Genomic DNA, 15,738 nt, shown 5'->3' with positions numbered 1-15,738 from the left:
AAACTACATTCATCATTCATGTCATTATACAGATACGTTTTGCCTTTTCAAATAAATACAATCATCACGTTACATTCTATAAACATCGACAAGTTCTGAGTTTTGCAGATTTTGGTTTTGGTTAGATTTGAGTTATCACATTTTCCTTTTGTTACTTATGTCAGTGTCTCATGAAGATTTATTGTCAAAGAGGTCCCTTCTTGTCCAGGTGTTTTCATTGTCTCGTTAGTTTGTTTGTATTTTGTTCCCTGCCTTCTTTCAGTTAGTTCATTGTCCTTGTCAAGTCCTGTTGCTATTTGTTTGGGGTCTCAACATTTTCCAAGTCAAATCTTTTTCCTTGTTTCTGATAGATTAAACCTGTGTTATTTTGGACTTTTATTTTTGAATAACCCAAGTACAGTACCTTGTTCGCCTTTTCGTTCACATTAAATTACTTTTTTTGAGAGCTCACCTGTCTCTCCGCCTTTCGACATTCATACGAACTCTACCAAACATCTTGTTTCAAACAGACCCCAAAGTAGAAAACACCCTTCTCTAAACACAGTATGCGCCTTTGAAGAAAGTTATTTTATGACTTGAGGTTTTCTTTGGAAACTTTATAAGCATGAACTTCCACCCCAGCACCAACAAATACAAATATCCTTTAAAACTAGAAACAAATCACTGCCCCTTCTAATTCAAGACCATAAGTTAGAAAACTGGCGGCTGTGACGACATAATGCAAGTACCAGACGGGAGTTGTTGCGAGCAAAAAAGGGAGGGAAAAATGTATTTTCCCAGTGGATGCTTTATATGTTTTATTCCACACAGGATGTGAATGAGACAATGGAATTGGCTTTACTTTAATATCTGATAGTGTCTACTTAAACAATCCAGTAGATAGTTATTCTTGCCTAACACACTCTAAGGAGAAGAAAACTGTTTTTACGAGTTACTGTCTAATAATAATGTGAATTAAATCACTAGCAGCCATGTCTCGACATAACCGACAATCTCGACCTCCCACCTTGCCCAAAAACAGCAAACATAAACAGAGAACAGCGTGTTTTGGTAGCTTGCAACCTAATTCAAAGGTTCCCCTCACGAAGCAGGAATCCCCCCTCCCGCTGAAGGCGGGTGAGCTACTAGTCTCACCGTGACATTTATCCCCACAACATGCCAGAATAATAATTAGCATAGTGGCAGGAAAAAGTACTTGTATGAGATTGAGAAGCATGAACTCACTAGTTCTTCAGGTCGGAGGCTGTTTCCAGGGGGCTGAAGGAAGGGGCACTCTGCAACAAACCAAACAAAGAAGTCATTGATAGATCCACAGGATGTTCTCCTCCAGCTAGAACACAGGCAGGCACATTAGCACTGGCCAGATTCTCGTCTGGCTTTTTCTTTTTCTGTTGTTCACTCGCTGGTGTGGCTTTCAGCGCTCTTAGCCTCTCTAGACAGGGCTTGGCATGAAGTAGGAGAACGCGTGTGTTTTGGCCTGCATGCAAGTTAGAGGGGGGAAAAAAACGGTAGTGAGGAGAGTGACGGAAGGGGAGGGGTGTGTGAGTGGGCGGATGGGTTCGCATCAGTCGGTGGGGCGCCCATGCGGGGAGGGGGGGCTGTCACAGGCTTAGCCAATGGACTGCTGTCTCCCAGTGAATCCGTTCTCTTTTGTCTGGTATTGAGTCACTCTCATTACCACTGGAGCAGACCGGAGGACAATTAACCAGCTGGTGGTGCAAACAGGCCGAGTTACACAGTCACACTAATTTGATACTCTATGACACACTCAAGTATCCAAAAGCACAAATGTTGCAAGAATTCAGGAAAATACTTGGGCTGCAACTTACGATTATTTCAGTAATCGATTAATTAGATTAAAAAATAAAAAATAAAGGGACAGTGTGTAGGTTTTAGTGACATCTAGTGGTGAAATAATAGAATGTAACAATTTTTAAGCACAAACAGTACGGTGCCTCAGAGGGACCAAACTTCACAAGCTACCACCAATTACTACTAGGAATGTAACAATATCCAAACATCACAACATGATATTTTCATGATATGAAGGTCACGGTATGATAATTATCACGATATTGTGGGGAAGTTGGCGATACAAAAAAAAAAAAAAAAAAAAAGTCACATTTAATTTTTTTTTAGCTCATACTAAAAAAAAATTAAACATTAGAGCAATGCACATAAACAACCTGACTAAAGCAAACACACACTGATTTCCTCCAAATATTGACTCGGTTCACAAGCAGATTACATTCCCCATCATCTGACCAATAGTGTGAATTTTAAACATAGAAGGGGCAAAACATGCTTTGTGAAAATTAAACTGAACTAAAACGCTAGCCACCAGAGGGAGATAGAACTGCACAAATGGAAATTAACCTCACTTAAAAAAAAAAAAAAAAAAGTGCTGGTTTTAATCTCGTGACATGACGACACCGATATATTATGGCAGTTTTAATATTGCAATATCACGATTTTGTCATTATCGTTACATCCCCAATTACTACCAGTTATTATTTAGAGTGACACAATGAGCAACCCGGCGAGCAGGAGTGGCTAGCAATAACTCGCTGGTGAGGCTAACAAGACTAGCTATAAAGAATTAGCTGGGGTGGCTAACAAGAGCAGCTAGCGGGAGAAGCTAGCAAAAGCTAGCGAGAGCAAAACAGAAAGAGACAAGCATGCCTGGCGCACGAATCTCGGGACCAGCTGTGGAAGATAAGCAGCAGTCGACTCATTGGGTCCAAAACTAGATGCAAACACCACCAGAAGCTAACTATCTGCATGAAGTTCTTCTCCTTCGGGTGTGCGTAGCAGAAAGATGGCGACAAAACATGTCAACTTCCTGTGAGGTGCGGCGTTGACCTATGTAATATAATTAGTGTGCGATTACTCTGTTCATGTTTTATGTTGTTTTGTTGTGTTTATGTAATGCGCTTTGTGACAGCTAAGGTTGTTTGAAAGCACTATATAAATAAAGATTACTTGACTTGATAGATATTTTATTTAAATGAAGGAATCATTACTTCACCAATACAAGGCACTAAATCCTAAACACATTTAAATTGATCCTTTACAAGATATTATTTCAAATTGGAAGTGGACAAACAATCATGATTCAGGAACAGGTTTGGTCTGTAATTAATATCCGTTGTACTTTTAGAAAATATATTTGGGAGCAGATCACTGAAATGTTGTTGTGGGGCAAAAACAGTGCGATAACTGCAAGGGCTGTAGTTATGTGGGAAAAGTTCTTGTCTCAAGAGTGGGCATTCAGTGTACCAGCACCCAGAAACAATTTGAATGGCATGGCTACTAATTTTAGGCCACTGTTTCTGCTGCTTTCCTCCTCTCAGACGTCACAGCAGGTAAAAATAACATACGCGACACGGACACTAGGAATATGAGCACAAGTGTTGTTTGCAAATACGATTGCACAATCCCCATCCCAGCCATGCCGGCCCTGCTGCTAATACCACAACCACTTCCCCGCCGCGGCGCTACTCGAACCGTTGGCTGGACAAGGAGCATTCTCAACACCCCATTTGCCACAACATGCCTTTCTCCTTAGTTGCCAGGGCAGAATGATCATTAATAACCCATCAGAATAAACGCCTGTCTTTATAAGAACAGGACATCAGGCTGGCAGGTCTGTGTTGTGATCTATTTATAAAGTCAAATGTTCCATGTTAACTTGGAGAGAATGCACGTCATTGAATAATCTTGTGCGCTTCCTTGCACCTCAGTGGGTTGTATCCCCCTGAAGATCTGGCAGGCACATGCACAAACACACGTAGCTTCAGTGGAATGTAGGAAGAAAATACGTGTGTAAGGCTGGTTAGGTGACTTTGTAATTTGTGTAATTTTGTCTCGGCTGACACGATGACAAACTTTCTGGAGAATTCCATTTTTCCGAACAGGTGTCCCCAGCTACTCAGAGGCTCCCGTGTGCCGATTTCACATTCAAAATAGCCATCATGAGTAAGTCATGGTAACATGAATCCCATTCTTTCCAGCACCTTCTCTACGTTGATATGTTCTCACGGAACCAACAGCTCCCCCAGCGTGAGAGCTCCGAAACAGCCACGCATCACTTATCGCATCGGCGTTAAATACTTAAAGGTAAAGGTTAAGTGAATAACAGAGGTTAAATATGAAAGCACAATGAGCCGTAGGGCTTATGAGGTTGCCTCCTTTAGAGGATGTCAGGTGGTTAGGGGGAGGGTCCACGATACTCAGCGCTGAGACAGTGTGGCAACAGCCCCCTCGTCGGCATATGCTCAACAGATGGAGTCACTTTGGCGCTTATAGCGGAGCAAAATACTCATCCTGACTGGCGCTATGTGTGGAATTCCAGCTCCCGGTCATATATCTCCATGAGACTGTTTGACCGGAACTGCCACTGTGTATTTGGACACTGCTTCTGAATCTACAATTTGTTGATATTATTCAATGAGGACAACTTTGGTCATTATGTACAGCCGATAGTTGTACCCTGACAGAATGGATGGCTGTTAGGAGAGCATGATACCAGCAAGGATGAGATGAAAATATTTTTAGAATTCTAATTCAATAATTGGAAATATAAATTAAAATTCTGAATTGTCTTAAAGGGCAATAAGTCAGGTCTTTCTTTAATGTAAGAAAATAATTTTAAATTCATTTGAAACGTAAATTTCAAGAAAACAGTAAGATACAAAAAAATGGCCTTTAACATTCTATTTTCTTATGAATTTATGGGAAAACACAGATATTTTAAAAGAACTGAGTCATGGTTTCACAATTTGATATTGGGCTTGAAAAGGCAAATTGATTTGATATCGGTTATTTGATTTATTTATTTTTAACCCAGCAGAAAGTTAATTTTGACTCACAAACTGTGATGAAAAACCACGTGTTTTGATTCTTCTCTTTGTATGACATCAGGCAACTATCTCCTCACATGGGTCATTTTTTAATTTCTAATATTCACTCTCATGTTTTTAATGTACTTTTCCAGAAACTGCCATTTGAGCCAAAATGGCTCCTTGCTGTGTTAAAACAACGAGCTCAACCAGGCTTTAGTTCTTTCAATAAGTACATGTTATGTGCTACTTTTTAATTAGAAGTGGCCCTATCCTATACAGCACTCCAAGAAGTTCCTGGACAAGAGCCAGCTTGGGCTTCACTTTACTCCTCAAGCACTGGACTTTCTGTTTTGAGACACGTCTGTCTTCCAACACAACAAAGCACGAGTAGGAATACGTCAATCAAATTCCAATGAGTCAGTGAGGACTGGCTGATCTTTAAGGTCAAATGCTTTTCATACCAGGTGTCGCTTTTGAAGCGACTTTGACATTAAACAGGAGTCAGTCATCAGGCCGAGTCAGATAAACCTCCTCCACATTTCCACCAACTTGGAGCTGTTGTCCATGGGAACAGCAGACTCCGTCCCTACGAGCACATGAGCTCATGCCCAAATCAGTGGTGCCACCTCATATGATCCAGGGTGAGGTGGCGTGACCCGATAATGAGGAGAACATCTGCTCGTGACTGGCCAGCAACGTACTTGTTTGGTGCCAAGCACCTGAGGCATGGATGTCCCGAACTTGGTCGGTTTTACAAGTTAGATAGCTTGGTAAATATACCTGGAAGCAGGCAGGCAGGAATTGTTATTCAAGGGCCTGGGATTATCCCGGAGCCTGTTGACTGAGTGGCCAGCAGCCTCACTGTGTGGCGTGTGGAGTGATTCCTGGATGAATTGCCGCTGGCATATCATATGAATTCCACTTCTCAGGGCGCACCTCAAAAAGAATGTTTCACTCTTGAGGTAATAATGTGGAAGAAGCAATAAAATGTTGTTACTCTATTGCAGTGGTACAACGAAAGCATGGAGGCCCCAGAATTGAATCCTGTGGAATTCCCTATACATTCCGTTATACATGTTCATTCGATTTATTTTTTTAATTTCACTCATTAAAGTAAAATAAATGAAGGGGGACAGAAAGAAGTAAAACTAGTTAGGTCTGCCCCTGATCAACAACAACAACAACGAAAAGAAAATAACAGGAAATAAATGACAGGAAGCGGTCAAGACGCTTTCAGTGTAACAATACTACAAAAAATTTCAATATAATTCAACTGCCTGTCCTTGCTATGTATTTAGTAATTGTGCTTTTATACATTTTTAAAAAATACAAATAGACTGAGAAGATTTTGTTTTTACAATCCAGATTGTTCCACAGACTGACACTCGAGTTGAAATGTATCGTTCTTTTTGTTTTGTTATTTATTTAGGTTTGGAAAAAATGTAACGGATAGCACGTGTCGTTTTTGGCTGTGGATACATATATCGCACATATTCGTCCGATCACTTTTTTTTGCTCGATATAGCTTGTATGAGGGCATTAAAATAAAGAAATCACTCGACGTACCATCACAACAGTCACAAGTCGACTAAAGAATAATGATGGCCAAGTGGGAAGTGTCATCACCAATCATAGGAGTCGGATGTGTGCCTTGAACTTCGCTGAACCCATGAGACTGACTCACCACAACCCTGGGGTTCAAACGAACCCAGGTAACGAGCCATTCCTGTGTTGTTTAAAACATATTTTATTCCATCTTTCTTTCAACAAGCTCTCAGAACGCCTAATCTGGGCAATGATCTAAATCAAAGCACAGTGTGTGGATTTTTGCCTGAGCTGATGTGATGTGCTTACTCAGCCACACAGACAGAAAAAAAAAATGCTGAGAAACGCTCTTGAAGAGAGTAAAAATAGACCCTGGTCAACTATTTTTGGCCCAACTGAGAAGAATGGCCAGCGATATCAGGTGTGTTTACGGAAAGAGATTACATCATAACCTAGAAAACTTGGATGATTGCACAATGCTCAAAAAAGTCTCAGAATATCTTGTGGAGCTCAAAGCACGCTGTATGACCTCCGTCTATCGTTACAACAATTTAGCTCACAGAGTATCGAAAGGACTAACTCCACAATTGTGTTTTACTTTTTATTTGGCTTTTGGTTTTTATGGGGGGTACCAGTGATCATGGAGGAAAGGAGTGATAATTACTATTAGGGATGTTCAATACCACTTTTTGTACTCCGATACCAATATGAGTACTCAACGCAAGAGTAGTCACTGTTCCCGATACCAAGTACCGATACTTTTGATACATAAAATTCACCAAAACAATGGCATATAATTTTCAAGAACGACCTATACAGTATACCCCAACATTGCATTTTCCCTCACAATTGCATAAAATAATGGCAATTATCTATTCTTCTAATTTTTCATTTCTAGTTTATGATTGCAAAATGGCCACAATCCTAGTATCGGTCAACGTCACAAATACGGGTTGGATACCTTAAAGTAAGGCCTGGTATCGGTTCGACAACGATGAATGGGTGAATATGAGGCTTTTGTGTCTGATTTTCTTGGCTGAAGTGAAAAATAAGCCCACATCATTAATAAATGAGCAATTTGCTTTTACTGTACAGTGGTTAACTTATTTATACACTTATAAGACAGGTTTGGCTCTCCTGGGCATGGGCGTGTAAATTGGGGGCCCAAGAGGGGTGTTTACCCCAGGCATCCACTTGAGGAGGGGGCATCCAAATGTGCCCCCTCCCCCAATAACCCCGCAAACACATAGAAATCGGAGTCACAGACAGACAGTAAGCATTATTTAAACATATATGTTATCACATGCAATTATATACGATAGACTGACATGTTAAAAACTTACCGCTTTGTCAAACTCCATCTCTGAAAAGAATTTATACCACGGCTCATTCTCTAAATCTACATCTTCCCGACATACATCCAGAGTCTATAGGGGCATGGCAACAAGAGGAGGAGGAGGAGGAGAAAGACAAAGAGAAGACAGTTCAGACAGCATGGAATAACACACCAAGGTAATGAGCCATCAGACATTTTATCTCATGATTTCGCCAAGAGTTCCGCTTCTTAACGGATAGGTTCACAATTGATTAAAAATGTCTAATTATGGGGAAAAACAGCTTTTGGTCAGCAGTCAGCTCCTGGAGTTCTGTTAAATTGAGCTTACTAAGTAGAGACTTGAGAATGTCATTGATCAGATTGACCTTTAACCTATGAACAAATGATCTGAGGTTGTTTCGTTAATAGATAAACAAATAAATGCACCATAAATTCCGGACTACAAATCACACCTGATTTAAAGACATACAAAATGTACCGGTAGCCACGGTCCATGTAAGAACATGGATATTTGACAAAAAAAGAAAAAGAAAAAAAAAGTGTAACAGAGATGGATGGATGGATGGATGGATGGATGGATGGATGGATGGGTTTTAAAAAAATCTTTTAATGACCTTAAACGCCAGTCAACATTTAGGTGACAAAAAGAAGACGGCGTTTTAGAGTCACAAAAAGCAAGTATAAATGATGGCACACGTTTAATGCGCTTTTGGTGGATTTGACGCTCCGCAGACGTTCATAAATATTGTATGAACCTTATGCATGCATGAGTCAATTTCAGCTTCCGTAATGTCAAGGACTGTGTGGGCTTCAACCGCCCTGATTTTAATGGGGAGCTGCTTCGTATGGCCGGAGTTGGCTGCGTTCTATCTGCCATGCGGAGATCTATGTAAACATTAGGGGTGTGAATTGCCTAGTACCTGACGATTCGATTCGTATCACGATTCACAGGTCACGATTCGATTCGATACCGATTAATCCCGATACGAATGGTCACGATTCGATACCGATTAATCCCGATACGAATTTATAAGTCGATTGTTGCGATTTTTTTCCATTCAAATTTAGAAAATACTATCAGTAAATTTGTACATGTACACATGTACACTGTAAGATTTGTATGAATATATTTATCTAAAACTTGAGGCTTATAACCGTGAGCCACTGTACACAAACAGTTTGCAATCTGTTTCACATTTGAACAGCATTAAAATAAAAATATTAAGGCTTAATGTGCCGTTCATATAACATTCTTCCATGCTCAAGGTGTGAATCCTAAAAAAAAAAAAAAAAAAAAAAAAAAAAAAAAAAAAAAAAAAATCGATTCTGCCGATTATTGAATCGATTCGAGAATCGCGCGATGTAGTATCGCGATATATCGCCGAATCGATTTTTTTTTAACACCCCTAGTAAACATCATGTGATTTATCAAGATGGAAAGATAAAAAGTAACAAATAGTTTAAAACAAGTTCTCTCGTTGTTGACAAGCTCTGGTAGGACGCTGCCATTTTTAAGTGCGTAAACGATGATGTCACTAGGCAAGGTAGCACATGCGCAGACCAGACGCTGCCTGGCTACTCTACTGTGTTTACATGATGCTTTTTTGGATTGGCAAAAGGAATTTTCCACCCCTGAGAATAATTAAATCACATTCAGATTCGACCTTTTCACTCTGATTGAGGTGTTGATATGGAACCTTTTCATTCCGTTTGGTCATTCGGTGTTATTCTAATCGGAATACGAGGTTCCATGTAAACCCGTTTAGTGGTCCAATGTGATGTGTTCAGCAATTTTATTGATAAAATATGACGAGACTATTGATAAATTGGCGTCATGGATTTTGTTAGTAGCAATCCATAAATTAACTGTATCACATTTAAAGCCACAGGGTTCAAAGTATGGGAAAACGTAGCGGCTTTAAGTCTGGAAAGGACGGTACATGTCGTATTTGGGCTGTTTAAAGGAAATTTGTGTTTCAGCTCGCCACAATCAGTGAACCTACCCTTTAAAAAAAAAGTAATTTATCTCAGAACCCTGCTGTTGACACTTTCATATGATCTAATCAACAGATACACAATGACGAATAAGCATGCAAACCGAGGCAACTGTAACACAATTTTCTGGTCTCACAATGAAGTAGGGATGTAAGGATATCCAAACATTACAATATGATATTATCACGATATGAAGATCACAATACGATAATTATCACACGATTCAAAATAAGTTCACAATATTGTAAAAAAACAAAACAAAACAAAGAGCTCATAATAAAAGAAAACCCGACAATATTGTGCTTTTGTACATTACAGCATGCATATAAACTCCTACAATCTCTAATAACAATATTGAGGCACTTACATGCTAATGCTAGCGCACATTGAGGTCCTACACATATTGACATGGCTCACAATCATATTACTTTCCCCCTTCATCTGATCAATAGCGTGCATTTTAAACATAGAAGGGCCAAAACACGCGTTATGAAAATTCAAACTAAACTAAAAAATTAGCCACCAGAGGCTGCAAGAGCTGCACAAATGGAAATCAACCCAACTTTTTTAACAGATGTGCTGCTTTTAATATTGTGACATGACGACGCCGATATATTGTGGCAGTTTTAATATCGCGATATCACGATATTGCCATTATCGTTACATCCCTAATAATGAAGTAATGGAAAAAAATACTTTTAACCCTACAGAATGAAAACCTGAGTTTCTAACTTAAATATAATTGTCAGTCACGGAACAACTAATAGCAAAAATCAAACAATAATTACATATAAGCACAGCTAATAAACCAGAAGTGAAAATGTTGGGAGTAGATGGTAGACGCACTGATGGTTCACTGTCAATCAACGACTAAGCGGCAAATCTTCATGTGAGGAGAAGTACAGCCCTCAAGGACACTGACATTTGGCTGGCACCATGTCTAAAAGGTTAGCATTTTAATTCCGCTCGCAAAAAAAACGCAGCATTCACGATCTGTGTCTGCCCTGCCATCCTGTCACCGATTCAGCCCAATAACCTTAAATTGAAGAAGAACGACAACGGATCCCCTTGTAAGCGATACACCCTCCCCATCCTCCTCTGTCAAAGGAACAGGACACCCTTTTAGGAATGTGCCCCACAAGGAGATGTTGCTGAAGCTGCCACCCGGGAGCTTAGATGCGGAGGTGGGTGGGGGATGGAAGGATGTAGGAGCGGTGGTGTGCTGCTCACACAACATGCAGCGAGAGAGCAAGAGAGAGAGGGAGCGAGAGAAAGCGAGCGAGCGAACGTACCGTTCTCTCCAGCTTCAGCACCGACGATTTCCCCGGCTCATACTCAAAGATGCTCTTGGGCTCGGCACGGTACTTCCTGGTGTCGACCTTTTTGTCCGGGGGCTCCCACTCATTTCTGTGGAGAGGCGAGAGTCAGGGCGGGTTGGGGATAGGATGGGAGAGAGCCAGTCCTCATTATGCTGTCACCATGGCAACCATCTTGAGCTAAGATATTTTTTTAATTTAAATATTCTGATGAGCCACACAACCTCTTTTTTTTCACCTTGAATGATTATAGAAATGTTCAATTAAGCCTAAAAAATCTGGAAGAAAAAAAAACAAACAATATTTGAGCTATTTTCATTCTCGTTAGCACATCTCGTGTTTTATAGTGTGCACTGACTTCTTCGTGACCAAGGAGGAAAGGTCAGACCTCGACATGTAATGCACAGCTCTAGTGGCTAATGCTTCCAATCTTCTAATCCTCCATCACCTGCTCTCCTGCATCACTCATCTCTCAACAAGCACATCCGCCTTGCCAACTTGAATGTGTGTGTGTGCGTGCGCTGACGGATGCAGCTGGAGTCACATGGGTCAAAACGTCCACCTTACAAAGTTGGGAAGCAAGACTAGTGTGCCTATAAATAGTATCACTTGTCCATAAAATTGTTTTAAGTGGAGAGGGGTTAATACTGTTTGTGCATTGTCTGACAGTGAGAGCACCACTGCCACCTACTGTATGGGATGTGCAATTACACTTTATTCTAGTTTAAAAACAAAAAACAAAAACAAAAAAACACATGTTCCTTGAGGTCACCAACCCTCCGACATCATACCGGGGGCTCCTATTTGTGAAAGATTGCTCTAATGTACAAGACAATTCATTAGGTACAAAAGCACAATCTAATGGCACCCTAAATAAGGACAATGGTGCAGTTGTGGTTAACATGGACAGAAAAAGAGAACTAAATATGGAATATAATGCCCAAAATTATATAAATATTATTAAATCATGAAGGATAATAATGCTCAACAGAACCTAATGTAGTCTTATTGCTGTATTTTTAAAGCTATTGCATAGAGATACTGATGTTGACGTCACACGTCCCAAAATGGTCAAGTGACGTCACAATCTCTATTGTCTCATTTTAAACGAATCATTCCCTAATAAATAGAGAAATACTGACTTTAATTTGAAAAAGATTCTGATCTGATGAAGACGATTTTCTTCTCAAAAAGAGCATTATGATGACGGCGCATGTTGCAGATGAAGGACACTCACCTCTTGGCAGAGGGCTTGAGTGATGAGGACCGCGTCGGCACTGGCATTGACCTCGCTCTTGAACCAACATCTGCATCGCTTTGAGATCGTGGCACACCTTTCACTAAAAAAAAAACAACAACAAAAAAAACGTTCAAAACAGTACTCTATTAATGCCTCACCTGAAGTGAGGTTAGTACATCAATTTCCAAACTCACCATCTTCTAAGTAGCCAAAGGGATTTGGACCATTCTCTATTGAGCAAGAACAGAATACACAGAAATGTATTTATTAATTTATCATGTGTAGGTGTGCTGTATTAATGACCCATCTTTTTAAAAAGGTGAATAAATAATTCAGAAGGCACTAAAACATTGTTTTGCTCACTTTCTGCACTCTATCAAGTATCATAGATTCACCAAATCCAATCAAAGTGTGTCAATGCAAAGCACTCACAGAAGCATTACTGAGCTAAAATGGGCTCCAAGCATCAATGAGCATCACGGCGAGAGTAGTGTAGTGGGCGCAAACTGCCACATTAGGAGTCCTTATAAATAAATATCAATATTAATAGAACTGGCTGGCGGCCAGGTCAAGGTGTACCCGACTCTCAGCCATAGACAGCTGTGAGAGGCTCCAGCTCACCCATGACCCTGATGAGGACAAGTGACATAACAAACAGATAGCTGGATGATAATAATAACAGAATTGACATAAATCTTATAGGCTCTGTATCCAACCTCAAATGCCACTAGTCATCACCTGTTACCAGAATACAAACTCATTTAATGAATGATTATGGATAGCTTCAAGAATCAACTTTTAAACAGCACGTGGTTATGGTTGGCCTTTAGCATCATCTAGTGGTGACAATAGAACACTACATGTTAAAGGTAGAGCTGAACGTAATGTCAGTACTGTATTAGAACAATTTTTCTTTCAATTTCTTCCTCTAAATTAGACGAAAGACAGACAGAGATTATTCACTAAAATTTGGTGGTTAGGTGCGACAGGTAAAGTTGGTAGTAAATACAGTAAGTACATAACGTCTGTCTGTCTGGATTAGTAAAGCCAATGATAATATAGTTCTACCGTAGGATACCTTTTGATTTCATGTCATAGTTTTCAGGAAACATGTAGGTGGGGCGGTAAGGATTTTCCTCAATAGGCTCTGAGTGAAGTGATGGAGAGACACACCACAGTGTGACATCAACACGCATAACGTAGCGTATGGACACAAGCAGGGATACATGACTTGCAAATGTCATTTAGCATGCAAAGAGCTGAAAAAAAAAGTCTCACACTCACCGGGTATCTTGTGAATCTGCTTGAACATTGTCTTGTACCAGTCTTTGGACTTTTCAGTGTTCTGAAAAGAACATGAATGAACATTGCTGTTTGAATAAGGCAGATACATTTGAACAAAACCGACACAAATATCAAGAGTTAAGCATTAATAGTCACTTTCAAATGATATCTTAATTTCCTAGTGCATGCTTCTGGATGTAAATGGATTTCAATATTACAGGAGATTGTGTTACTCACCCGGGCCGGCACAATGGGCCTGTTGAGCGGACTGAGTACGAGGGAGTGTTGCGACAGTCGCAGCCTTTTGCCGTCCATGTCTGCAAGTGAATCGATCAAGTCTCTCCCAGGATCAGGGCTTTTGTCTCTTTCTGGGGTGGGGTCTGTAACCCAAGACAACAACACAACACCAATAATAATTGTAAAACAAGGAAAACTTGAAGATAAAGATAAACTTGGATTGCATTTGCCATATTATTAGGTACACATGCACTAGTCTACTGAGCTCCAACACATACATTTTACAATCCCTTTATAAAGATAATCATGCTCAGTTTTGACTTTTTCACTTTGTGAGAAGTATAGCTTTAAAAATACGTTTATTATTGTGGTTGTAGTCTGTAGTGGCATTGTTGCTTTTCGGGTCATCACTGTCATTGGCAAGTCCAAAACAACATGTCTGCCCTCCAAAACTAGGGATGGGTGGCCAGATACTGATACCAGGTATCCACCAATACTTAAGGCAAACAAAATCTGACATTAAATAAATCCCAGGTGTCAAACTCCGGCCCCCGAGGACCGGAATACTGCATGTTTTAGATGTTTCCCTCTTCTAACGCACCTGATTCAAATGATCACCTCATCAGCAAGCTCTGCAGTAGCCTAATAATGATCCTGACATATCAGTGAATCATCATAAATGCTCCAGAAACAAAGGTCTTTGTTCATAATTTTTGTCATTATATTAAATGAAATTTTATTCATCAAAAAGTACAATAAGTACTCATACTGGTATCGGTCTAGAAAAAAAAAAGTGATATTGAACATCCCCTATTCGAAATACTTCTCAGTTGTACACTACAACACTGCAAACATCAACCACAACAATCTAGACTGGATCTCATTAGATTATGCAAATATACCTCCAAATCAAAAGGCTATTATTCAGGGTTATTACATTCATCAAGAAATTAGAAAATTTGTGCATGCCTCATTAGCTCATTCACTCCCAGCCATTTTCACTGAAGCAACGCCCTTCGTTCTATTTTACTGGATTTTGAAACATGAAAGATTAGAGCCTCTTCTTTCATCAGAAAAAAAAAGCATATTTCTATCTGTTCCTGTTTTGCAGCAATTAGCATTAGACTGCAGCGAAGTTTCATTATTATTCACAAATCTGTTTAGAATCATGTGGAAACAGCTTGTTTTCAACATGACCCTGGTTGTTCTTTTATACTTTGCTTCCATCTGCTGGCCGTTTTTTTAATTACTACCATTGCTTCACCCGTTCTCTGCAATTGAGAGGACGTATCAAAGCCTTCTGTATGCTCTAGCATAAAAAAACGAATAAATATGTCTTTGGAACACTTAATACATTTAAAATAGAATGTATTTTATTTTAACGCTTTTGGGAGCAAATGAGTTAATGGGAGAGGGTGACAGAGAAAGATTGAGGAGACTCATCAACAACGTAGGCATTAAAAATTAGTTATTTAATTATTAATAGAAAATTAAAAATTTCATTAATTTTAAAAATTAAAAAACATTATTATTTAATTGTTTATTAATTTATTGTTTTATTATTTTATGTTGTATTAGTCTTATTTATTACTTTTTTTCTTTATCAAAATGTATTCAAAAATCTGAATAACAAAGGAGAAATCAATTAAAACTAATGCTAAAAAGATTAAAACAATTTAATTTGTAGTAAACAATAATAAAGCATGAAAATATATTTGGTTTAACCCATATTTAATAAAAGAGGAATCACCATGCCCATGATTTGCTTTAACGATCCAGTAAAATTTTCTAACCATTAAATATTGCATTGCATTGAGAGTAGAAAAAAAATGCAGCAAGAGCCCAGAGCATACCTTCCAAGTGCAAAAGATTCTTTTTCTGCTCTGTTGTGGGAGAAAGACAAGGACGAGGCCAGCGAGAACAACGTAACACAGTGGAAGC

The 15,738-nt window shown here is 39.4% G+C and overlaps 1 protein-coding gene across 2 annotated transcripts in view; it reads right to left on the bottom strand.

The window, feature by feature from the left end:
* The window catches only part of sorbs1 (sorbin and SH3 domain containing 1), a 52,754-nt gene that overhangs the window by 19,685 nt on the left and 17,331 nt on the right, over positions 1-15,738 (bottom strand). For both annotated transcript variants that reach the window (XM_077496414.1, XM_077496413.1), the window contains exons 7-15: positions 15,651-15,680; positions 13,798-13,940; positions 13,561-13,621; positions 13,355-13,423; positions 12,471-12,506; positions 12,274-12,376; positions 11,013-11,127; positions 7,733-7,816; positions 1,225-1,274 (exon numbers count right to left, since the gene is read on the bottom strand). In XM_077496414.1, the coding sequence (XP_077352540.1) occupies positions 1,225-1,274; positions 7,733-7,816; positions 11,013-11,127; positions 12,274-12,376; positions 12,471-12,506; positions 13,355-13,423; positions 13,561-13,621; positions 13,798-13,940; positions 15,651-15,680 (691 nt within the window). The remainder of the gene's footprint in view (positions 1-1,224; positions 1,275-7,732; positions 7,817-11,012; positions 11,128-12,273; positions 12,377-12,470; positions 12,507-13,354; positions 13,424-13,560; positions 13,622-13,797; positions 13,941-15,650; positions 15,681-15,738) is intronic.

Source organism: Festucalex cinctus, chromosome 14, assembly GCF_051991245.1.
Source record: "Festucalex cinctus isolate MCC-2025b chromosome 14, RoL_Fcin_1.0, whole genome shotgun sequence".
NCBI lineage: Eukaryota > Metazoa > Chordata > Actinopteri > Syngnathiformes > Syngnathidae > Festucalex > Festucalex cinctus.
Note: the sequence above shows the minus strand (reverse complement) of the source record. Positions and strands in the feature narration are given on the sequence as shown.